A 25,963-nucleotide genomic window follows, 5' to 3' on the forward strand; every position below is an offset into this window, starting at 1 on the left:
TGTAACTTCTTATTTTCAACAGTGAATTCACTGAGATATTATATTATATAGTTAGGCATTTCTAAACAACAAAAAGAGGGTTTTATATTAAGTACTTGTATAATTTAAGTCTTGTAAAGTTGAGCAGATTTCTAAATTCAGTGGATGGTGTTTTGAAAAATACTACTGACAATTTTTAGCCTATCATAACTGAAACTTCAGGCTTTCTGGCTGTTACTCATTGTTTTTCACATGTGGAAACAATTTTAGCATCCCAGACAGCAGCAGTAATTTTTTTTAGGATGCCTGTAAATTTTAGTGACTGCCAACTATGGGATGCTAATGACAGTTTTCATATAATTATTTTATTCCTTTCCTTCCTCTTTTTTAGACTTTGAAAATTTGTAGTGCTTCCAGACAAAAAAAAAAAAAAAAAAAAAAAAAAAAAAAAAAGCTACATTTAAAAATTCAGATGATTTTTTCTTTCTTACTCAAAGAAATGTAAACTATTTATTTCCATGTTATACAAGCCTTGAAGTAACGTTTCATTAGTGGAGGCAATGTGTTTGGGTTTCTAGGAGCCTTTTCAGAAAAGACTGTTGATGTCATAAGTTTACTCTGTCTAAAAAAAAGAAATAAAAAAATGTTTCCATCCCAAAGATCTAAAAACATAAATTAAAATTTTAGTATCCTCAGTTGTATTTCATATGAAAAAGAAATTAGTTAAAGGATGTCATAAGGGAGAAGAAGACAAGGATAGCTTCAAGAGGGGCTTTGGAAGTAACAATTTCTTGGAACTTGAATCAAACTCAGAAAGAAAGAAACACTTTGGCCGTAATAAAAGATGATGTTCTAAATAAGACCTTGCAAAGAACTGAGTGCAGGCTCTCTATTAGTAACAGGATTTGTACAACAGGAGGCACATTGAGCAACAGAACTGGTTTGGTTTGTTTTGCTAGATAGGACACATCTGCAATTCTGTGTGTTGTGATGCTTTGATTACCATCACATAAATGAGTAATACAAAGGAGTAATATCAACAGGGAAATTCTATGTTGCAGGTGTACATTTTAGTAATTTGCATTGCAGAATCAAGATGTCAAAGAGGAGCTGGTTCCATAGACTTAAACACCAGATGGGAAACATCATCTAGATTGGCCTCTCACCCAACAAATCACATAGAGCTTTTGTCCATGCAGCCTTTTGAATGTAACCATAAGTGTTGATGCTTGAATAACAAAAAGAAGATATGGAAGCGTTTCATCACATAGGTACAGTTTGAGTGATAAGAAATTATTTCAGTCCCCTTAAATATTTATCATCCAAAACCTACAAATATTCTTGTTTTAAATGAAATGAGGGAATGTCTTCAGAAAAGATAACATTGTTTGTCAGATCAAGAGGAGTGCTTGTTTCTGAAGTTAAACATTAGGTAACAATAGGACAATTTCAGGACAATTATCAGTCATATAAAAATAAAAAATCCTGACTGACCAGGTTTCAAAACTAACTGTTTTTGACATGATTACATGTTTAATGAATTATTTTATCATGGTGTTACGTCTCTCGCAAAAGTAACTTAGCAGTAAAATCTTTTCTAATGCATTGTACTCAGCAACTTAATGATCAAAGAAAGCAACATTCTCTTTTATAAACTTAATACAGACTCGGGAGAATGATGACAGAGCAATGATTTCATTTGGCATGACATCAATGAACACACAAGAGTTTCAGTAAATGTTACCAGTCTGAATGGGACAGGAATGATTACTAACATGGCCATAAGAAATACAATAGCTCAACTGAAGAAAATAATGACATAGAATTAGAATATAGAATAGAAATAATGACATAGAATTAGAATAATAAGAAAAATCATTATTTAAAAGAGAAAGAAATTAAAATAGTTTTGAATTAAATTGTAAACAAAATTATAAAAAAATGTATGACTTTTTTCATTTGCAGCTGATGATCAGAGTTTTGCACAGCAGAGCCAAAGGGATCTCCCTGTCTGTCTTGTGTGCAGTCAAACAGCAGGGAAGAAAAGGCAGCAAAATTGCCATCAGCTGGGAGCAAAACCCGCAGTTTGAAAAATTATCGCAACCATAAAAAGAAAGTGAGCAGTGTGGCCTGAGGAGCCCCTATAAGAACATAGACCTTGTCAGAGGAATTGGGAGTTAAAGCTGTTGGCTTCAGAGCATAATAGAGTTTGCTGTAGTTTTTAGTGTAATTTAATGAGAGAATTTCATTATAGCAGTGGTAAACTCCATTGTTCCAGGCAGAGTTAGAAGGATACAAGATACAGGGGAGAGTGAAAAACTACAGAAAGTTGCTTTTTCCTTCTTCTATAGCTAGGACTTTTCAGTGTAAGGAAGTTTTCCACGGCTTTTAAGGGAATGGGCAACTGCTGGAGAGGAAAGGGAGGTTTTGCATTCAGATATGAAAGAGCCTCAGAAACACTGGCTTGCACAGGAGAGCATGCCTGAAAGAATAAGGGACACTCTCACCTAAACCTGCCATGGCTGTGACATAGCCATCTTTATGCTATTTTTACTTTACCTTCTTTGTTTCCGTTTGTGAGGTTTAGTGATTTTTGTTTTCCTGTTTCCAATGTCTTTAACTAAATGCCTGCTTATGCTGGCAGAGTGTTGACAGGTTTTTGTATCATGTAAGGCATAGCAGACTGCCGGGGACAAGAACTGGAGAACTGTGAAAGTAAAAGAGGGAAGAAGTATCACAGTCAGTAGTTTAATAAGGTAGGTATGAAAAGTCAGTGCTCCCAGAAACAAATAAAGTCACAGATGGGACTCATGCCTATTAAGAGGATGGGAGATCTTAACTTTAACATTTTCCTTCTTTTCGTATTACTGCATCCTCTTCGCAGAGGAATGAGAAAAAAAGATAGGGGTTGTGCTGACTCTGGGAAGGGATTAAAGTCAGCTCCAAGTTACTGGTCTTCTGATGGGAAGCCATTTAATTGTACACAGGATCCAGTGAGATACCTCCTGTGTGGGGAAGGAGCTTAAGGTTGCTCCTCTCCATTGTTAAATTAATAAAGTAGTGACCAGCAGAGAAAATCCATTTCTGTGGCCATCTTTCAGTCCCTTGAGTATCCTGATTAAATAACTAACTGTATCAAAGCCTCCAGACTAGTTGAGTCACTGCTTGTCTTTAAACGACAGCACTTCTTTCCTTCAAGCATACCGTAATAAAATGGAAATCAATACTCTTAACCTAACTTACCCAAAGTCCTGAAGATATTGATGTCATTTAACAGCTGTAAATGCAAATAAATAAGCAGTATCTAACACTGCTAGTATAAAACAATAAAATTTGCTAGGTGCTTATGGTACCCACCAAAGAGCTGTCAATCATGTTTGTTGGGAAGAAGACAATGCTTGGGGCTGCTGAGTGCACTGGCTCCATGGGCAGAAGAGGCTGTCAGGAAAGCTTGTGTTTGCTTGGATGCAGAAATGAAACAAACTTTCAGGAAAGACATATTTGGACGAATATGGCTGTGGTGCATATCTCAAATGAAGGAATATAGATTTTGGTTCTTTGTTGGGCTCAGTCTCCATGCACAGGTGAAAATGATTTGCAGAAAAACCTGACTGTTGTATGTTTGAGGAGTGAAACATACCAGGGTTATGGAAATAAACAATAAAAGAATTAATATGTAAAAAGGGAATAAAAATATAGAGAAACAGTATATATTTTTTAAAGTTTTACTTATGGTACTAATCAATGAAGATGGACAAAACAAAGCCCGCTCACATAGGAATAAAAGCATTGTCTTACTATCTGCAATGCAGTCTGCTTGTTGGAGTTTCTTTCTTCTCATCTGTTCTTAAATAAATCAAAGTGCTCCTTTTTTTATGGTCCTTGTGTGGTCACCATGAACCTCTCATAGCAAAGCAGAGTTCATAAATAAGATGAACCATTAATACGGTCCTTTGTTGTTTTACTGGCATTTCTAAATAACCTTTAGGAAGAAATATGTTAAAAACAAACTCACATTCTCACATTTTCATTTAGAGTATGTGAACTGGTTTCTAGGGTAAAGGGGCGGTGTGCTCCAGGGCTCCCACTGACCAAACTCAGTCACCACTGGGGGTCCACAGCCCCCACTGGAACCAGCCTGGTGGGAAAACCCTGCAGTGGGCATGGTTTCAGTATAGGATTCTTACTAATGAGTTTTTGTGCTGCTTGTTGTTGGAGACATTGCCTTTGACCACTAAGAAATAATTCTCTTAAACCTAAAGAAATTTATTGTTTGCATTATTTAATGGCACACTTGATTTGTGTTTCTTTCAACCTGCATTATTAAATAGAAGGAAAAAATTTAAATAAATAAATAAACAAATAAAAGCACCACAATTCAGTAGACTTTATAAACAAAGAAGACATATCTATCTCTTAATTCCTTGGGAAACTGACACTAGGGACTGATCCTCCAGGCTACAGAGGAGCATTCCAGTATATTTGTGAATGTGCAATCTGCCTTTAAACATAAAAAAATGGAACACAATAATTTACTTTGAGGCAAACACATTTACGATATTATTCATTGAAACTAAGATTAGTATGAGTAGTATCATTCATAAAACTGGATTTTATTTTATTTTTTTTGAATTGATGTCTAGTTCAAAATTGTATGTAAACATAGAATATGAGTCTCTACATATTACATGTCCAATAGTAAATCCTATGAAATGTATTTTCCTTGATTGCATACATTAGGATGTATGAGATGTACTCACTTTAAACTTTGAATTCCCATCTAGTTTGCAGATGTTTTTCTTTCCTTGTTTGGATTATGATTATTAAGTAATAGTCTGAGGCCCATTTTATCTTTCTGCAATACATGATCATATCCAAACAGATACTCCCTGAAATGTCTGGAGTACAAATCTCATTTTACGTGTATTAAAAACAGTAGGGAATCTCAAATCAGCTCACTAAATAGCTTTCCTGAAACACCTTATTAAGAAAGTGAAAACTAATATAATTGCCATTTTGCTGTTCCAAAAATGTTAAATCTGGCAGCCACTGAATTCCAAGCTTATTATGTTTGTACATGAAGGACATTTGAAGGTGAAATGAGAATAAACTTCATTTTATTAAAATGTGCATTAAATTGACTAGAATGTGTGTTTCAGGGAGTGGTGTAGCACTTTGCACATGATACTCAAGAGAAAATGGGAGAGAAGAAATTGATTAATTAGGCTAAAATGTTTAAGACAAATAAATCTGTAGTTTGATGATTTACAGTTCAAGAAAAACTGTGGTGTACACTTACCAGTTTTAAGATTAATTTCACATACAGCTAGAGTCCTCTTGTAAACAAATCAATGCATTACATTATTATTCACAGATCTGTTCTGTACCTGCTTTTCATTTCATGTCAAGTGATCTGATAGGACAGAGCATTAGAAATACCCTTGGGCCAGTCACTTTATCTCTGTATGCTTATGTTTATCTTCTTTGTAAATTTTGACAAGGTTTTTCTGTCCTTTTTAAGTGTTTTGAAATCTAGAGAGCAATAACAGTTGTAGCTGTGTGCAGCTGTGGGCTTATGCAGTCTGTACTCTCAGTGTAGTAGTTGAACATTACGGATATTTTTAAAGAAACATTGTTCACTTTCTTTAAAACTTCCAAGAGTTGTCAGTTTTACAAATGGTATTTTTGCAAGAAAAAGATAACTTTACTGACCATAGGGTGAGAGAGAGGGGGTTGTCCTCATAAGTGCAAGCCAGCAAAATAATTCAATATTCCCTGAATATCAAGGTCTTAATTCTTCATTTGTTCTGACTACAGGAGTTGGAATTAACTTAAATGTTTTAAAGAGTAGGCACGTAAAGTACATACGTGAATATGTGCCAGGACATCTTCAGCTGTAAAATAACAGTTGTTTTTGACAGCTATGTTTGAAGTGTCCACCTGAAAAATTCATGCCAGTTTATTATTGTATTCTGCTCATCTTTCTCTTCCCTTGTTACTATCATAAATCTACCTGGAATGGAAGGCAAAGCCAGAGAAGTTAACGTGTGCAGAATTTATAGCCTAACAATTAGAATTTGCCAAGACTGGACAACATGAAAGTAAATGTGTAAATTAGAATTAGGCTGCATTAAAAAAAAAAAAAAAAAAAAAAAAAAGAATAAAATTAATAATTCATTTCAGTGTGCCTGTAAGAGGACAGAAGTATCATTTATGGGATCGTTTAAAGGGTGATAGGGGAAGATCTGGGTTTTGTTTGGTATTGCTGCCAAATATAATTCACACTCTTATTTCAACACAGAATTCTTTTAAAAATTAAAGGAATAACCTTGATAATTATTTGGGGAAAAAAAAAAAATACTTTTCTCAAAATACTATTGGCAGATCTGTGTGTAGACATGTATTAAGCAATGCCTAATATTGTTGATATTAGTCATCATCATTTTGAAATTGAAATTCACAAGCAACTATAATTCACTTATAAGAAAACTTATGACTAAGAAAATCAGTTACAGAGTACTGAACGTAATAGAAAATACTACTGTAATTTGAGCTGCATTTTTTTTTCCTGTAAAAAAAGTGTCAGCATGAGTGAAGGTTTCTACATAGCATGTAAATAGGGACTGTTCATATGCTGCTGCAGTATAGGTGTGTACAAACATACACACATATGCCCACACAAATACATTGATTTTGTATGAAATCACTGTGATTTAAATTCATCAGTAAATGATGTTAATGAAAAACTGAGATGCTCACCAGTTCCTCTGTGCCTTATAGACTAAAGCCTGCCCTGAATTAGTCAACAAGCAAAAAATGTTCAATACCAGGATAGTTACATCATCAAATGTGCTAGGCTACAAACCATGGAAGTCCTTCCCTACTGGACTTTGAAATAAGTTTCTTTTTTTGTCAAACATTTCTTAACTGTATTCCATTATACCTGTCAATCTAGGTCATCAGAAATGGTAAACACTAGTGACCTGTCAGGAAATCTCTCTCTAACAGCTGTTCTGGCTTCTATGCTGTGGAGTGCAGGAAAGCACAATTTGGTTTGTAGGAATTACAAAATAAGTAGATTGAAAGGATTCTCCAGCATAATGAAGTATTTATTGTGTTTCTTACCATTTCATGTCTGAAAGAAATAACATAATTTACTAAGTCGTGTTTTTATTATTTTTTTTTTCATATTTCCTGTACAGTAGCAAATGAAAAATTCATAAAGCTCACTAGAAAAATCTTAAGGGTCGATGTGCAGGGCACAGCGTATATGTAGGTACATAATGCATAGTGTACTTCAAAATCCACCAGTTTTGTTTTCTATGAATGTTTTATTCTTGAATTCACAAAATCAAATGAAATAGTACCTGTTTGAAAAGTAAGTGTTCTTAAGCAGTATTGCTTTTACAAGCAGCAATCTTTTGCCAGAGTTTTTAAGAATGTATCTCAAATATATCTGTGTTTGAATGAACTGTTTCTGTAGTGGAAACCTCACAGTTGGACTGTACTCTACTCCTTAATGAGTTACTCTATATTTATTCTGAAAGTAGCTCGAAGCCTCAAAGAATAAATTGGAATTACTGTTTTCACTTCAAAACTGTGAAGCCTGAAAGCCCATTAAAAAGTTACAACAAAATTAAGCACAAAATAAATACTTGATGAATGAATGCAACTTGGAAAGATTTTTACAGTAGCCTCAATGTGCCAGGCAAGATTTGTTTCTGGTATTTTTGTTGTTGTTGTTGTTTTAACTTGCTAATGTTGTTATTGAAATAGTGATTATTTTGCTATTATTGTATTTTACACATGAATTTTTCTTCTCAGTTTGCTTTTTTTTTCCCCCATTTAAGATTCCAGAGGCTTATTTTATTAGAGATCCTCATACTTTCCTCCTTACAAAGGACTTTATTAAGGTATATGTGTTCTTTTTAGTGAAAAAAAAAAAAAAAAAGCACTCTCAAGACCTGAACTGCATGTCCTCACAGGTTAACATTTTCACATATAATGCCAGTTACTGGAAATGAGACTGGTTAGTTGGGTAACTGAAGCATGCTTGAAAGCAGAAGCAGAGCTTGTCTACAAAATACTAACACTTGGCTGAGTCTGCAGCCTGGGAGGAGAGCACCGGGTGAATTTTCTGGACTTTTTTCATGGCTGACTTGGGATATGCCTGCACTGTCACAGAGTGAGTTGACCTCTCTCCTTGATGCATATTGCTCATGACAGTCCCTCTCCCTTCCCTGCAGGCCATGGAGGCGCAGATCCAGAACTTTGGACAGACGCCATCGCAGTTGCTCATTGAGCCCCATCCACCTCGGAGCTCTGCCATGCACCTGGTGAGACATAGCTGCTAGCTGGGAATTCATTCACTTTGAACGCAAGGATTCTTTATAGGTCTTCAAATACCTGTTTAAGCAACACTTTAATGCCCTCCATTGCCCATACAGCTGTACTTGCTTCTTGTGGCGGAAATAGCTCACAATGCTCTTGCAGAGCAAGGTAGAATTTGAGGAGCTTTAGCTTCCTTTAGTACTGACTTTCCTGTTTAATACAGTGTTAAAAGGCCCTATCTTCATAAACATACATTTCATAAATACATATTTACATTCTTATTTCTACAAGTAATGGGAATGACTGCAGGCTTTTCTTACAGTGAGCATGTTTTGTTTTGTTTTGTTTTGTTTTAAAGGAGATATTGTTAGGGAGTGACTTATGAACAATACTTGCTCGACAGAAATGAAGTAATGGAGTTCAGATTGTGCTGGAATCCTCCTGCCCTTGGAAGAATACAATGTATATTTCTAATTTCAATTTGAACTTCAAAATTAATTCCCAACACATTCGCATGTGCTTCATGTGAATAACTATACAAAATAGCCAGACTGAAAGAGACATATCTTTGCCCCTCAGTGCCTTTGATTAAATGCTTAAAGCTAGATATTTTATTTTAAGCTTTGTAAATGAAGAGTAATACATACAGTAATTTCAATTGTTTCATCAATCTACAGGGAAATCACTCTCTCTGTTTGCAGACTATCATAGTGGGAATTGATCTGGAAATGTTAGCTATATTATTACAATATGTAGATGTTAAAAGTGCATTATATTGAATAACAATTTAAAGTGACAAACAAAAAGAAAGTACTATTTGAACTTATAAAAATAATTCTATTTGTTATAACAATGGTTGAAAAACACTAACATTAAAAACAATACTTTGTATAATCTCACTTATGATAACAGTGCTACTGTCTGTGAAAAGAACACGTCTTCTGTAGAATCATCAAATTGATTTATAATTGCTTAAAGACTCCCTATGCTTTTCACAGAATTAAAGTGTCTGCTTATGTTTGGAAATGGTGTATTTCATATTGAGAATTCATTAAGAAAAAGTTAAATATCTGAAAAAAAAATCTAAATCTGAAAATTTGAGTCCCTCTTAAAATTTCTTTTTTTCAACCACTGTAGTTTATAGCATTTACACTTATGATTTACCAATAGATGAACTGACTCTTTTATTTGACTCATATCTCTGTTATATGGATACTAACTGTTGTTTCATTTTATATTCGATTGTACATTAATTAATGCTAACAGTCATTTTGTGTCCTGTAATGATAACCTGGTGGACCCTTACCATCCCTATTCTTTACTTGTCCTCATGTAATGATCCAATATTAGCTTCTGATCTTGCTCTCCTCCATCACTAGTGTAGATGCGCAGGTAGCGTTGTTTTCCCTGTATGTGCACATGCTTGCCTACTCGTTTTTTTAACCTTGTTTTCCCTCAGACCTCCTCACTAATTGTGTTATCCCTTCTGTTTTCTTCTGCTCTCTTCTCCTTTCTACTCAACAGTGTTTCCTTCCACAGAGCCCCCTCATGTTTAAAGATCAGATGCAGCAGGATGTCATAATGGTGCTGAAGTTTCCATCAAATTCCCCCGTCACACATGTGGCAGCCAACACACTGCCCCACCTGACCATTCCTGCCGTGGTGACTGTCACCTGCAGCAGGCTGTTTGCAGTCAACCGGTGGCACAACACAGTAGGTAGGTTCTCACAGGTGCCTTTCATTCAAAATGAAAGATCTTACTGCTGCAGCTTTTAATTTTGAGTGGAGGTCAGCTAGATGTGGGTTAATCTCACTCACTTGCCTGTTCACAAATACATAGAAAACTTACTGTTTATTCTGGTTTCTGTCAAATAATCAAAGTTTCTGTTTTCTCTGGTGTCATTCCTAGAAACACTCTCCCTAACAGCAGCACATCACCATGGCAGCTAATCGATTTGTGGTTACATCAGGATCAGCCTTTGATATAATGTTTTTCAGGAGAGTGGTGCTGTTCTTGACACAGTCTATATTAATATGTCCCAGGTTTCAGGAATCCATACTGGCATGCTACAGAGTGTACATCACTGTCTGTTGCTGGAAATACATTTCAGGGCTTTCCCTGGGTCACTGTTAGGTAATGTGGAACCCAAAGCAAGCCTAAGTGGTCAGACACCAAACTATTCTGAAGAGAAGTTTCTTCTTTCCCTCTCAAAAGTCTGTTCACTGGGGTTATCCCAAATTTCCTTTCCAGTCCCTCTGCTCAGCCCTCCATTTGCCCATAGGACTGTCCTGTCTCCTCATCTAGAGATGCAAGTGCTGAGGTTGTCCCAGGCATTGCTAGGGTAGGGCCATGAGCTGCTGCCTACACAGGAACGAACCAGTTTCATTTTCTAAGGTAGCTTTCTGCTCTGATGGCCCTTATGCTGCAGCACATGGATACTTTTGAATGCTTCTTACCGCCTGAGAAAAACAAGAAGCTGCCTCATATATAAGAATGTGTCTCAGGAGCTGCTTCAGGAGCTTTGTCAGGATAGAGAAAAAAAAAATCTGCCTCTCTTCCAGCACAGCAGAACCCCTGGACAGAAGTAAGTCACCATGGAGAGGAAATTGTAAGATTTATCTATTTCCAGTAGAAATAAATGATTGTGACATTATCTAGGGATATCACTGCCTTAAATGTAAGCATCTCAGTAAATAATTGAAGCCAGGTGAAATAGATCCCACTTTTTTTTTGTACAATACTGGGCAAGGACTGGTGATATTACAAGTCATAATTAGAGGAATGAATGGGAATTCCTTTACAGGGATGCATTAGGGGAACTATCCAAGCAAGTTACTAACACTCTAAATTCTTGAGTAGCAATATAACTTTTAACATGAATTTTATTCTGACTTTTTACATATTTTTAGCATGAATATTAAAATTTTAATTAAAATAAAATGTATTCAGAATGTTTCTATTTTTTTCCAACAAAGTTTGCATGGGGGTTTAGAGAATACAACAGAAACAGAACAGAAGATATCTGATTGCCTTTCATAAATCCATGAATTTTTGATAACTCCACCAGGTGCAACTTCACGTTTTACCCATTTCTTTAAAAAAAAAATAATTTAAAAAAAAAAAAAAAGAACAAATTTTAACATAGTTGTCCTCAACAGATCTCAAAGTCAAAACTATTTCAGAGGTACAGAAGCTGTCCACTAGCATTTTAATACTCTTTTGACTAACATTGTTTGTTTAATCCTTAATTAGTTCCCCCCTTTTTTTTCAGGGACGCTGCCAAAGTATGCTGTATGCACCATCACTAACATCTCCTCCATTTGAGGAGGCTCATTTAATGCTTTCCAATCCACTTTCTCAGACTATTGTGTGAGGGAATGCATAAATTCCTACCCATACTTTACTGTGAGGGAGTCAAGGTCACTGATACTGTAGTACTCTGACTTTCAAGAGTTTTCTTAGCAACCGTTATTTAGGGAAGTCATCTACTTTAGTAGAAGTTGTATTGGCCTTTGCAATGCATGTGACTTGGGTTTCAGTTTTTCAGATATAATTTGGAAAACATAAATCATATTGAAAAAATGCAGAATTCATGTCATGAACTAAATTTCACACTGAAAAAAATGAAAAACTCTGGTATAAATTTAAAAGAGAGGAATACTTTCTGAATATATTGTAATAAGAAGAGACAGGAAAGCAAAGTTGTTTGGAAAATCAAAATTAATTCTTGTGATGTTCTTAACTTTACATCTCACTTGGCAAAATCTTTTATTTTGCAAGAGACTGTTCCAGGATAGGGTATCAGTTTTCTAGTATTACCATAATATTATTTTAATAAGTCACAACTAGCATAAAGGTTAACCTACAGAAATCTATACACAAGCCACTGTTACAGTAAGATGTATTATGTAGAGTTTTATTCTTAAGAGTTTGTATACAAACAAAGGCATTTACAGGCCCATCCCACAGTAGAATTTGATGAGTCTAAGCAAATACCAGTAAAGATCTGTTCCAGGCTGGTTAGGTTTTAAAGGAAGAGAGGAATGAGGGAAGGAGAAGAGGGAGTTCGAGAAGTGGTATTTTTCAGATCTGGCAATTTTTCCTGCCTTCTTCAGTGATCTATTGCAATAGTAGAAAATAAAAATTATTACTGAATACAGATGTTGTTGGTGGAGAGTTCCTGATGTGTAATATAACACATTTTGCAACTAGTAAAAGTTTTGCTCATGGACAGTTTTGTTCACCCAGAATCAGGAAACCATATATTTTTCAAACCTATATTAGGGTTTATCCACTTAAGTGCCCTCACACTGCAATTCTTTCTAAATGGGAATCCAGAGAGACAGCATTTCACCTCATCTTCAAACTCATCAGAGATCATTATCTTTGATCTACTGAAAGCAGTAGAGCTAGAAATATGAACTAAACAACACTAGGACCAAGAACATTACAATTTCAATCATCAGTTTGTACTTGGAATATACTCTCCAGAACTCTGCATCTCTACTTATGAAGGATATTCTTGTGCAACATGGCAGTTCTTGACAAAAATATTTGACCTTTGTGACTCATACAATGGGGAAAGTCTTCAGAAGAGCCAGATCAATGCCTTCTTTTCTTGAGAGCACATAATGCTAAATATGTAGCCCCTGATGCATTTATGAAAAGCTTGAGGACTGCTCAGGATAGAACTAGTAAGAATAATTACAGCAAATTGTACTGTTTACAATTTCCCAGGAAAAAAAAAAAAAAAAAAAAGATAAACCTATGAAAAAGTCCAAGTTTTTGTCACATAGATTTCACTATGTAAGAAACTCATAACAATTTAAACTGGCTATTTTTCTTTTCTGTGCTATTATTAGATCTTACCCAGTGTTCCAATGTAACAAAATGATCTTGGACTATTTTAAATTAGTTATTTCATGAATATTAGTGTCTGAAGAAACGACAATGAAATTAGCATCTATAAACCTAAAATTTCTATTACATCACCAAAAACAAATCCATATTTCTGTAGCATAGAGGAAGGGAACTTAAAAGATTCGTAGAACAAGAAATAGTAAGAAGCTACATATTTATTTGGACATATAATCCCACAATGCAGTTTTAAACCTAGAAAAATCATACCAAAAAAAAAAATCAGGCAACAAGATTCCTATGTGCTTTATCTTCCTTTCATGTTTAGGCCTTCGGGGAGCCCCAGGATATTCTTTGGATCAAGCCCACCATCTTCCAATTGAAATGGATCCATTGATCGGTATGTCAAGACGAAAATGTAGCAATATATTCAAAAATGGTATTTTCAAGAATTATTGATTAAGCTATATTTGTATATTATGCTTCATTTAACACAGAAGATAGGAAAATATTTATTCTTGTCAGTCTCAGAAAACTAAAAGCATTAACTATTGATGCTGAATGAATTACATGAGTGCTATTTATTATTAACATCACCAGCAATTGGTATTTATGAAACTACCAATTAAGTCAAATACATTTTCAGCCCATATTTATAATTCTGTTCTCTTATCAGGTCACATTAATAAAATAAAATATGAGGGTCTGGTGGAGTTCACAGATTGTCATTTTTTACAACAACTACATATATCAATGCAGATGTAGACTTATTTATTTCCATTCATTATTGGGATTTTTTTTTTTTTTAATAGTGATTACTAAATTAATAAAGAAAAAGATCAGATTTTAAATTTTTGTATGATTGTATTTGTTAAATCTAAAAATATTTGAGGAAATTAAATACTTTTAGAAATAAGAAACAGCCAAAATTATTAGAGTGCTATTAAGAGAAATTACTGGCCTTATAACTGGCAATATTTCTCTTTAATTGCAACTGTTTGCTTTGTCTTTTTTTTTTTTTTTTTTTTTTTTTTTTTTTTAAATAGGCATATCTTTTGAGACAGAAATTGTGGATAGAGAAGGCTCTTAGAGCCAATTCTGAAGCATCAGTGAGAAAGAAAAATATATATTTAAACATCTCCAGATGAAAAGTTCCTTTTTCCACCTGTCAGTATCTGGGGTTGAAAGATTTATATACAAACAAGTAGCTCAGGAGATTTAAATTTCTCCTTCTGTATGCTTCATTTGCTCATATATAATGACAATGGTTTTCTCTTCAGATTTTCCTCTCAAAAGCTAGGGAACAACCATTGCACCTACCTGTTCTGGAAATCTGAGTAATTTGTTATCTTTCAGTGGATGGCCACAGAGGGTCTGTTAATTTACATTTGTGCTCTTGGAATGTACATAAATATGTCAGTAACTTCTATAAGCAAATTTAAAATAGCTGGGGGGGGGGGGGGGGGAGGTTGGGGGTTGTCTGTTTGGCTGTTGAGTCTGTTATTTCATGCAATTGTGAGCAATTTATGTATCATAACCAAAAACCAAGGATAAAAGAAATTTCAGAGTATTATATGCATGAAGTACCATGTTCCTATGGTAGGAGAAAATATGTCTCTCAGAGTGAGTTTTATCTCAGCTAACTTCAATTAACTGAAGTTGGTTGTCAAGATTCCCCTCCATAGTTACTGTAGGAAGAGAAACTTTCCTCTGGAGTTGTCTAGTACTGGGACAGCTATTACAGCATTAAATGACTTGACATGTGAAATGCTCTCTCTCTCTACAGTGAGTATAGAAGGACTGTAGGTAATTAACTTAGATTATATACCGAAGTTTTATAAAGCTAAGATCCAGTGAGAAGGAACATACTACAGGCAGGAACTGGAAATACAGTAAAAGTGTCATGAAAAGCAAAGAGTACTTTAGCCGATTACTCCCAGTCACTCCTAACAGATCCACTTGACATACAGGGTGGTTGGATTCTGTAGGAACCATTCGTTTTCCCTTTGTCTGTGTTAATTTCCAAGTGGCATTACCTATTTTAACACTACTGTCCATGGCCTGGCTCCCTGTTTGATGAGTAGACAAGAAGACTGATAAAAACGCACATTGTATTTAAACAGCTTCATTGGCTGAATCCTTATCTTTGTCTTTGATCTGGTTAAGTGTCTGCAGATATAGGGGATGTAAGTATCACACAACACAAGCTGGGGTATTTTCTGTAGACAAGGTACCAACTGACAAGAATTGAGTCTGCTGTATTTTTTGCATTGACTTGGTAATTTAAATGGACTTTCATCACTTTCCTGTAGTTCAATTTGTTTTTGAAGGGTTCTTCATCAGAGCACTTAAAATATTGCCGCATATTATGCAGTGAATCAGGCAGTTTATAAGAAATTGTCATCACCTGTAAAATTCTTTGTCTTATTCAAAAGGAAACCAAGAATCTCACAGTAATTTTGTATTTCTGACATCCATATAGACAGCTCTAAATGTTCATATTCAAAATGCTTACTCCACAACAAATTCACAGTTCATTGAAAGTTAAATGTATTCATTTTCTCCTGTAAGTGGATGACAGGAAGGTGTTCAAATGGCTTGCTTGTAAAATGTGTTTTGCATTTCGTTACAGCCAATAACTCTGGTGTGAACAAACGGCAGATCACAGACCTGGTGGATCAGAGCATCCAGATCAATGCACATTGCTTCGTGGTCACAGCAGATAATCGCTACATTCTTATCTGTGGTTTCTGGGACAAGAGTTTTCGAGTTTATTCTACAGAAACAGGTGACCCTAAATACAACCACCTGTTTCTTCTTAGGTCACAAAGTGGAGGGTTGTCATAATACTACCATATCTAATACCTGTTCTTACTCCTCAATAAATGATGAAGGGCAGTTTGTTAATCCTTCATTATTATCTGAACATAATAGCTTTAGGATGCTATTGTTCCTTTTAAGAGAAAAGATTTAATAGGGAACAGAGAGGCATGCAGTTTTCTTAGTAGAAACTTTTCAAACCCTGGTTATATTCAAATGCACTGATTATATCAAAAGGATCAACTGAAACTTTAGTTACAATATTTGGCTGCATTGGCTTTATCTCTATTTATTTTATTCCCTAAGAAAGGAATTTGCATAGCCTTCACTGGGAGCTGATATTTTGTTTTGTTGTCTGATAGCCTAGCCTAATATTCAATATATTGCTAAAAACTGGTTTCAATATTGGAAAGAAAGAGATAATGACGGAAAAGTTCATATACTGTCTTATTGATTCATGAAGCTTACAATAATATGCTAATGCAATTGCTTAAATACTGATGGAGCAGTAACTCCACTTAATATTCAGTGACTGCAGCACTGACTTGATTTTCAGAGATAATGCTTAGATAGTGGATTGACACAGGGCACAGACCTCAAAAAGAATTGAAAAAGAGAAAAAAAAAAAGTTTTCTTGTTTTAAAAATAATTTTTTTGATTTTTTAATCTTGTTGTAACATGTAGTGAACTCTAAGAGATATGAGGCAAAAATTAAATTTGAACTGAATTTTTATTAATAAATGAGTTATGCAAAAATGCAAATGTTTAGAAAACCTGAATTTTTATCACTTTGCATTCTCACCAGGAAAATTAACTCAGATTGTGTTCGGCCACTGGGATGTCGTTACTTGCCTTGCCAGATCAGAGTCCTATATTGGTGGTGATTGCTACATCGTGTCTGGGTCTCGTGATGCTACCTTGCTGCTTTGGTACTGGAGTGGCCGACATCATATTATAGGTGACAATCCAAATAGCAGTAAGTACATCCTGCAAAAAACTCCTTCTTGAGAGCTCCTCTGCCATGCCTATTCATTTTTAGAATTCCTTCTGTTAAGTTCAAAAGATACTACCAAACAAATCAACTACTTCACTTACGGGTTGAAAATTGGAATAAGAGTGCCACATGCTAAGCAATTCATAGAGTACTAGCCAAAACAAATGTTTAAACAGTTTGTGTGTGGTGACAGATAATAATATAAGAGTAATTGTTAAATTCATAATTGCTCATCACTTATAGCATCATTTCATCATGAACTAGAACAAGATGGTTATGGCCTTTAAGTGACAGAAAGTATATCACTATATTTTGATTTTTCTTTCCCCAGAAATACTTCTTTGGCATTTTAATGCATTCCTTTTTTACTACAGCATGCTATATCAGCTGTTTGCCTTTTCAAAAAAGGAATGTCTCACATACCTTGGAATTAAATGAGTCTTTTTGAGAAAGGTATTTCTATAGTAAGCAAACCTTTGAAGAAGCAATGTGATTGAATAAAAATAGAAAAGCAATTAAATGTTGGAAAGAGTTTGCATTTCATTTTCAGGGGACTAATAGTGCTTTGCAGAATGAATGGAACACAATAATAATGATATTAAGTCATACAGGATACTTAGAGATGCATATTTAGAAGGCCACTTATAGAAGTGCACTACTAATTTACACAGAGCCTTCATCCAAGCCAGAAATGTAACCACAGTTAAAGACAAAAGCACCTGTTGTCCTGTTATGTACAACACCAAATTCATCCACAATTTTCATTTAAATCAGAGTTTCTGAATTCTAAAGATTATTTTCAGCACAATGATATTACCTCTTTGATAAGCATAGAAGAATCCATCACCATCATTTTTGATCTCTGGTTCAAGTACTGACTAGAGGCAGTTTTAGACCTGTCAGTTACAGACATCTAAGGGAAAGTATTTCTTCACCTGAATATTTCATGGAAAGTTTTTATTTATTTGTGATAAAATAATTATTTTGTTAATTTGGCGGCATCATTTTTATTTCTTATCTTTTCATTTTCTCCCATTTATCTGTAACCAGAACAAAAGAGAGACAAATAAAAGCCTTGCTTTCTCACTTGACTTTTTTTTGCTTTTATAACAGCAAGAAAATGGAGGCAAAAAATACAAAAATTTTTGTTGCCATAAAAAATTTATTTAACATATGCTTGTTCCATGGCTTATTTAGCATTTAATTCTCAGACAGAGAGAAATTCAGTCTGAAAAGGAATTTCATTTCAATGCATTCTGTTTAGCTTGATGTCATTTTGCTTATTTGAATGCCTGTGTGAATCATATCAAGTATTAGTAATTTCTGTAGTAAGAGTCAGAAGAAAAAAAAAAAAGCTTTCTCCTTTCATTGAAGAAAATATACAAGACTTCTTCTTTGCCTCCTTTTATTATGTGGGGCTGAGACAGCCTTGCCATTAGCATCTCCCTACTAGATGATACAAATCTCTCCACTTTTTTTTTTTTGCATATTATTTTATTTCAGATACTTTTTTGTCATGGTGAACATACCTGAATATGAGAAGGTGGTACATTCTGGAATCTCAAGTTTAATATCTTAACGGAGTAGCTTTGGAAGTGATTTAGAGTACTTGTAATTTTATGAAAAGAAAGAATAATCAGTCAGCTGACAGAAGTTAGTGAAAACAAAGCCAATTGTATGTTTTGCTCCCTATCACTATGTCTCTATGGGTAATATACTTTTTCTGAAGAAAAGGACTTATACCCAGATTCATGGGAGCCTACGCTGCAGGTAGTCATGTCCAGGGAAATGTAATCTCACAAGCGCAGGTATCAGCACTCATGAATATTTAACAGCCAAGTTTGTTGTGATAACTTCCAAATATATCAATTAGATTACTTACTACTAGTGTTGAAAACATGTTAGACTCATGCTGAAGAATAGGGTTTTCAACACTGTTATTGCTATCTACACTCATAGGATTAAAATTAACATGGATATGTACTAGTACTGTAGTATAACCAGAACTTCATGTGTTGTAAACATTTCCTTATCAATAGACATTTTGACTTTTCATGAGCATACATTAGTAAGATCACAGTAGTGATTATATGCATGAAGGGCCTTCTGCCTTTTAAAACTTTTACAGTTGCTAAATCTTTCTGCTGAAGACTACCAAGCTCTGTTCCATACCATGAGCAGAAACGACAGCTTGTTGTATGACTGATTACCCATATAAAGCCTCATCTAGTGAAAGATATTCCTACCCATGGCAGGGGGTGAGGCCTAGATGACCTTTAAAAGTCCCTTCCAACCCAAACCATTATATGATTCTATTATATTAATTTTTAGGAGTGAAGCATTCTCAACAATCCTTTCAAAGACAGGTTCAAAGTTTTTCATAGGTCAAGCCACAGAAGTAGTTTTATAAAGAAACATTTCCTAATCTATTCTTCTTCAGTATTTACTGGTAGAAGATTAGGACTTATCTTGTAAGAAAAATGAAAGTAAGATGTTCACTGTAGGTCAAATCCAATTAGTTTACATCTTTAGGATGAATTTCCAGAAAGATGTAGATGATAATTTCGAGGGGGGGGGGAGGAGGGGGGAAGGAAGGATTAGTTTCATAAAAGCTGACATCTGGAGACACAGATAAGGTATTTTATGTCACAGACTGTAGAAGGTGGAGAATTCAAAGAAAAATGTCAGGTATAGTAATTATCTGGGTTAGGTGCTTGACTCTATAATGATCTTTTAAGCTGAAAGACAGTTAATTATCGATTTCAGCTCCAATGCATCCAATTACTAAAAGGAACTTTAGTTGTTTCAGAAAATGTTGGGGGATTGGTGGGGGAGAAGCAATCCCCCAGTCCTAAGTGGTTTATATAGTTTAACATTCGTATGGAAAATATATGTACTAGTTCGGTAGAAAACATAGCTATCACAATCATTTATTGTGGAACACCCTGGGGCAAAAAATAGTCAGAATAAACTCCTTGACAATTCTGCTAAAATTCCATACTCCATAATCCATGAGTTTGATTCATTCTGTACTAAACAACACATATGTCAAGAACCCAACCTGCTGGACTCACATAGAGCTCTCTGGGGAACAACCTGTGCTGGCTTGTGTTCAGAGGGTGACCCAAGCTGTGCCTGTGGGGAATACAGAACCAGCTATGATTTAAAGAGGAGAATAGAGAAAAACTATTGTTTGGATGAGACCCTTGCAAGTGGCTGCTCCAGCTCAGTTGTTGGAAACTTGCCTATGAGAGCATGGTGGGCTTCCTTATAATTTTAATAGATTTTTCTTTTTCTAATCAATGCTTTTATTAAGTTATCACTTTTATTCTCCTACACTATATATCAGAAAGGAGTTTCTGGTTCAGTTTACACTTGTCACACTTATTTTACAGACTGTGAGAAGGGTGAAATTTTGGCAGATTTTAAATACAATGTTTTCCATGAATTAGCTTTCAAAAATAGTCTGCATAATAACCTTATGGTTAGAATGTTTGTCCAGGAAGTGAGAGACTAAGTTCTTAGCCTCCAGAGACTGGGGGAATTCAAACCACATTCCCATATTCACAAGCATATGCTGACTATCAGGCTATAAATTAATGTGGGAGGGGGCCCCAGTGAACCTTCAGCTTTGATATAAAGCAAATTTTTTTAATCTACTTATGTTTATGGATGTTCTATGACATAAAATTTGGATGAAAATATAGATAAATCAAGAAATCATGAACCAAAACTGCATACCTTCAATAACTGTGTAGGGTGAATCTTCCTTGTTGTCCTTTCTCTGGTCCAACCAAAATTGGCTTCATGGCTATATAATAGCTAAGCACCAATAGCAGTGATAGAAAATGTCATTTTCTATCATAGACTAGAGGCTGGTGCCTGGAGATGCTCCCAGAAAGATGTGGCATGAATTCCCTTAGAATGAGGGGGAGCTGAATGCAGTTTTTTATGTTTTTACATATGTTTAAGCCTCCTCTTACTTCTTCAGTGTTGCTTAGGTAAGTACCACCACCAGGACAAACACTGAATTGAATGAAGCTTAGTCATCCTGCCAGGGTCAGATAACAACTCTCTAAGCCAAAACTGGCCATCTGAAATAGGTAATCTGAATCTGCACCTTATTAAGTTGTTGATAATATACATCTGCTGCAGTTGAGAGAAGAGTGAAAGGAATCTGCTTTCTCTTAGGAAGACACGGCACATACAAAGGACATCGTTTACTTATTTTAATTCTTTTAAGTGATCTGGCAAATGTAAATCTTTGCAGTTCTAAGAGATTGAATAGAAAAATTATTGGTATGTAGTTTGATGATTTGTGTTTTGATTTTTTTTTTCTCTTGTGATATGTTGGGATTTGTTTTCGCTGAATGCTAATTTGTATACAAATTTCTTCTCACATAGCGACTGTATTAGTCATCATAAAAAGGAGCAAAGAGAATACATGATATGCCCTGGAGTTCAACATGTATCGTTATAGTTGTTTTATTTTTATACTTTATGATTGCTTTATTGAATGTCTCTTTGAAACAAGTGACATTAAAAATGAGAATTATCTCAGAGTCTTTGAACAGATACCAAAGTAGATGACAGAATTGCAGAAAAGTGAGGGACAGATGCTTTCATCTGAAACAGACACAAATTCAGAAACTAATTTGGAAGTGATAAAAATTAATTTGCACACTTTAATTGGAATCAGACTTCTGCATGAAAGAAAAGAAGGAGGGTAGGCAGCTTGTGCTAAAAGTTGATTGAATTTTTTGTCAGGTAAGTATGTTGGACTTGGCCGCTTATCCTCTTGAGCCTCTCTGTGCAATATATTACATTCACCCTCTGACTGGTGTTCTTTAAAAGGATCAATGCTATTCCTGTTGTGTCCCTAGAGCCTGAAATTTTATTGATCTTGGGACTTGACATTTCTCATTACCTATTGTAGCTTCTAAGAGGACGGTCGCAAGAGGTGTGAGAGTTAACCCTCCTTTTTCTATCTGGAGCTGTGCTAACCATAGTAAAATACTCTCAACCCAAAGCTTGGTTTGCACAGAATTATAACATAGTCCTCAGAGGTGATAACTATCCATCCTCTCCCAGGAAATGTATTTGTGTATATCTGCAAGGGAGGGTAAGTGTTCCAATTAAGGATCTTTGTCAAGTTAGCTTGTGTGGTTTGTTTTTGTTTTTGTTTTTTTAATCTATCACAAAGAATACTGTTTTTTTTCATTTTAGACATAATACAGTTATAACAATTTAAAATTGTGGATGCTGAAGATTTTGTGATCTTGTATCTTGAAAGAGTATTTATTTCAAACTCTGAATATTCAATGTATTATTTTATATCCCTCCACATATATACCCTGTAGCATCGACTAGTTTAACCTTGACAGGGCAGCAGTTTAAAAATAGCCATCAATAGGCATCAATAGCCATTGGTCTTTTGTACCAAGTGGGCTGGATAGCTGTCTAAAGGTCCTGCTCAAGCATATTAGCACACATACAATCTGCTTTACGTGTTTAAAGAGTTATTACAACGCTTGTCTGTGCAATTTACGTGTGAATTTTAAAAATACAGTATCTTGGCACGATTTTGCCAGAGTAGAAGCTCTTTGAAAAGTAGTGCATAATTTTTACTGGCACTGTCTCTACTCTGCTAGCCAAAGACATCTCTCCTAAGACTGCTACGCAAAGGCAAATAAGCCAATAATACATCTGAAGTAATGCAGTTATAGTTAGCATTTTATCAACAGGTGTCTGTGCCCATGTTTTGCTACATACCCCATGGGAGCAGTATAGCACAGGGCAGATCAGTGACTTGCCAAAAATCTTGAACCAATTTAGTGGAAGAAATTGGGAACTTGCAAAACCTTACTCTTCTCTCATCCACTGTACCACTCCCCATTTGGGGTCAGGATAGCTGCAAGATACCTAAAAGTCCACTCACCTTGGTCAATTGTTTGTAAATATATAAAATGCTACTGACATTCCTCAGCAAATAAACCAACGCTGCCGGAGGTAAGAATATTTTGAATATATGAATATTTTTCTCTCAGCAAACTTTCTTTAAAAACATCACTCCCTTGCATTGTGGACATTTTTGTTGACTATTTCCTATTTTGAAGTCTTATTTATTGGATGTAGCTTTCTTTTCACCAAATCCCGTGCCTGTTTTTTATGACAGTAAAAATTCAAGTACTAGATTATTACACACTTCCATGAAAGTCATAGTATTTTCTAAGATTGTGTTTTCTGAAGAGTATACCCTCCTTGTATCATAAGGATTTTATTTTCAGCAAATAATTCATTTATAACCTTGTACTTTCTTCCATGAAATCAGAGATCAAATGGAAGCTGGAATTTACGTTGTGGTCTCATATTTCTTTAAGTAGAAGCCGCTCTTATGTGTTCCCATTGCAAACAGTACATAATTCCTGGAAATGTATAATATGATAAAAAAATGATGACACTGTCCATTGCTTTCCCTTTTCCCTTTTCCCTTTTCCCTTTTCCCTTTTCCCTTTTCCCTTTTCCCTTTTCCCTTTTCCCTTTTCCCTTTTCCCTTTTCCCTTTTCCCTTTTCCTTTCCTTACCTCGTGAAAGGGCTGTTACATTGTAATACTTTACAATGGTATTAAACATGTTTTTCAGAGAGAAGGAAAGACTTAGAAGTATTTTATTTTGGACTTTGTAGAAGAATTTTCTTGTTTAGAAATACATCACAGATATGTTTTTTCCTTCTGCCATCTAGTAATTTGGTTCAGAGCTGCTCCTTTGGGGAAATTACAGGGGATTTACAGTGATGGTATTTCAGTTCATAGGTAGGATGTTTTCACCTGCAGTTCCCTCAGAGCTACATCCTCTGACCTCTGGCTGCATCTATCAGATATGATGTGACAGTGACAGAATATTTTGCTAGATTTTGAATGATTCCTGGAGTTCACATCTTCTGTCCTTAGCAATAAAATGCAATGTGATTGAGGTTCTATCCCCCACACCACAGCTTTTCCTATAGAAAGCATCACTGAATATCTTTTTCTTTGAGTTCTAAAGGAAAAAATCCTATTTTCAATTAGTGTCTGACTATTAAAAAATAATGATTTTACGCTATTATTAATTTGTACTTACTGAAAACCACAACTTTAGATAAGGGCAGTTTTTTCTTGTAAGTATTTCTGTTTGTAAGGTAAAATGTCTATTAACATGCTAATTTTTCAGATTTTGCCATTCTACAGTTCCATGATTTTATAGTATTTTCTGAGGAAAGGGTGAGGAAAATGTTCCTCTGAAAGTAGTATTTCCTTTTCTGCTTAAAAGTCTCTAACAATCAACTAATTTCATTCACTCTTACTGGCAGACCGATGTGTGCATTTCTGTAATCAGAAATAAGGCCAAGGAAAACTTGAGCATAATTCCTTTTGTTTCCTGGAAGACATACAGAAGAAAAAAGAAGAGAATGGGAAAATTCTAAAGATAGCTTTAGACATATATATGTGTGTGTGTGTGTGTATGTGTGCATATGTATGTGTATATGTATACATGTATATATATATATACACTTTTCTATTAGGCCATTGGAGAAAAGAATACCTTAGAAGGAGACAGAGGATTCTGAATAGCAGCACTGATTCAGAAATTGTAGGAATCTAAGCCTCAAAATATAGCTATCTTTGATCATATATACCTAATGTCTTTCTCTGTTTCTTCCAAAATCCATCCTTCAATACCAGTAAAGTTTTGATCAATTTACATCTTCAATTTCCAGATCAGAAAGATTTTTTTCTTTTGAGGTAAATTGAAGATTGAGAAACTAGGATTTACCAAGGTACCTATTTTCATTAGAGATAGGAAAATTGTTGATGTGTCTGTACAAAGCAATGATAAGACCAAGTAGATTGACCTATCCTGTATTATTGGATACAAAAATGAAGTCTATAAATCTATGTTTGGTAGTTCTCAATTGCTTCAGAAAGCGATTGTAAAACACATAGGACTATTAATTCAAATTTTGATAACAGAAGTGTTTAGTGTTGACTATTTCTTAGTCAAGAAATACTGTAGATTCATTGTAAAATTTCAAGAACTATTATATACAATTCTGGCTACCCACATGTTAAGAAAAAACTCAGAGTGCTACAGGAGCATAAGTGGGTAACTGCAAAGACTAAAAAGAAACAAGCCTGTCACTTCAAAGAAGTTTATAAGAGTTTGTTTTTTTTTTTAATAAAGTCAAAAGGAAGGGCTAGGAGGGCTGGTTTCTTCTATAAGAATGAGTGGAGAAAACATAAGCGAGAGGGAAGACCTGAAGCTAAAGGACAGTGCTGACATAAGAACAAAGAGATATAAGGTATGCAAGAATAGATTCACACTGACAATCGGAATATTTCTGTCCTTCACAGTAGGAAAGTTCTGGAATATCCTTCCAAGTCACATAGCCAGCTAGCTGTTTCATTAATTTATTAACAGGTTTATATAGTGTGAGTATCTGCAATAAAAAAGACTAAATTCTTTGACCCACAAAATTCTACTCAAGACCCATTCCTAAAGTATATCTTTCAGAAACCCTTGCACTATCGTTTAGATACTCCAGTAGCTCCCTTGTTAATTTGTTTTAGTGTTTAACTGTTTTTGCAGGTAGGAAACTGCATTTTATAGCAGGGTTGAAATATGTGCAGCCATTCACCCACTGGACCCTGTTGTGCTATTAACTGTAAGATAAATTTCTGAGCTATTGGACATCTTTTACGCCTTTAACTCCCTGGCTATAGCAGCCAAGTCACTGCTCTGCTGCCTGTGCAGTGAAGAGAGAAAACACTTTAAACTCTGTGCAACCTCCTATCCTACTCTCTATATCAGTTGTGTGACCTTTATTGGAGCTCATTTCTGAAAATGTGGGTACAATTTTCTTTCCAGTCTAAAGTAGTAAGATAATTCCTGATTCATATTAGCTATTTTAGGGCATTGAATTGAAAGCTAATGTTGAGGCAGTTC

General features: G+C 35.0%; 1 protein-coding gene across 7 annotated transcripts in view; it reads left to right on the forward strand.

Moving 5' to 3' along the window:
* The window catches only part of NBEA (neurobeachin), a gene marked incomplete at its 5' end in the record, with an annotated part of 512,607 nt that overhangs the window by 476,283 nt on the left and 10,361 nt on the right, over positions 1 to 25,963 (forward strand). For 2 of the 7 annotated variants that reach the window (XM_082765401.1, XM_082765403.1), the window contains 6 exons: positions 7,830 to 7,892; positions 8,226 to 8,315; positions 9,835 to 10,027; positions 13,497 to 13,568; positions 15,801 to 15,956; positions 16,794 to 16,964. In XM_082765401.1, coding sequence (XP_082621527.1) covers positions 7,830 to 7,892; positions 8,226 to 8,315; positions 9,835 to 10,027; positions 13,497 to 13,568; positions 15,801 to 15,956; positions 16,794 to 16,964 — 745 coding nt within the window. The remainder of the gene's footprint in view (positions 1 to 7,829; positions 7,893 to 8,225; positions 8,316 to 9,834; positions 10,028 to 13,496; positions 13,569 to 15,800; positions 15,957 to 16,793; positions 16,965 to 25,963) is intronic. The other 5 variants (XM_082765402.1, XM_082765404.1, XM_082765405.1 and 2 more) reach the window with 5 other exon arrangements.

Source organism: Aythya marila (assembly GCF_965140915.1).
Source record: "Aythya marila genome assembly, chromosome: 1".
NCBI lineage: Eukaryota > Metazoa > Chordata > Aves > Anseriformes > Anatidae > Aythya > Aythya marila.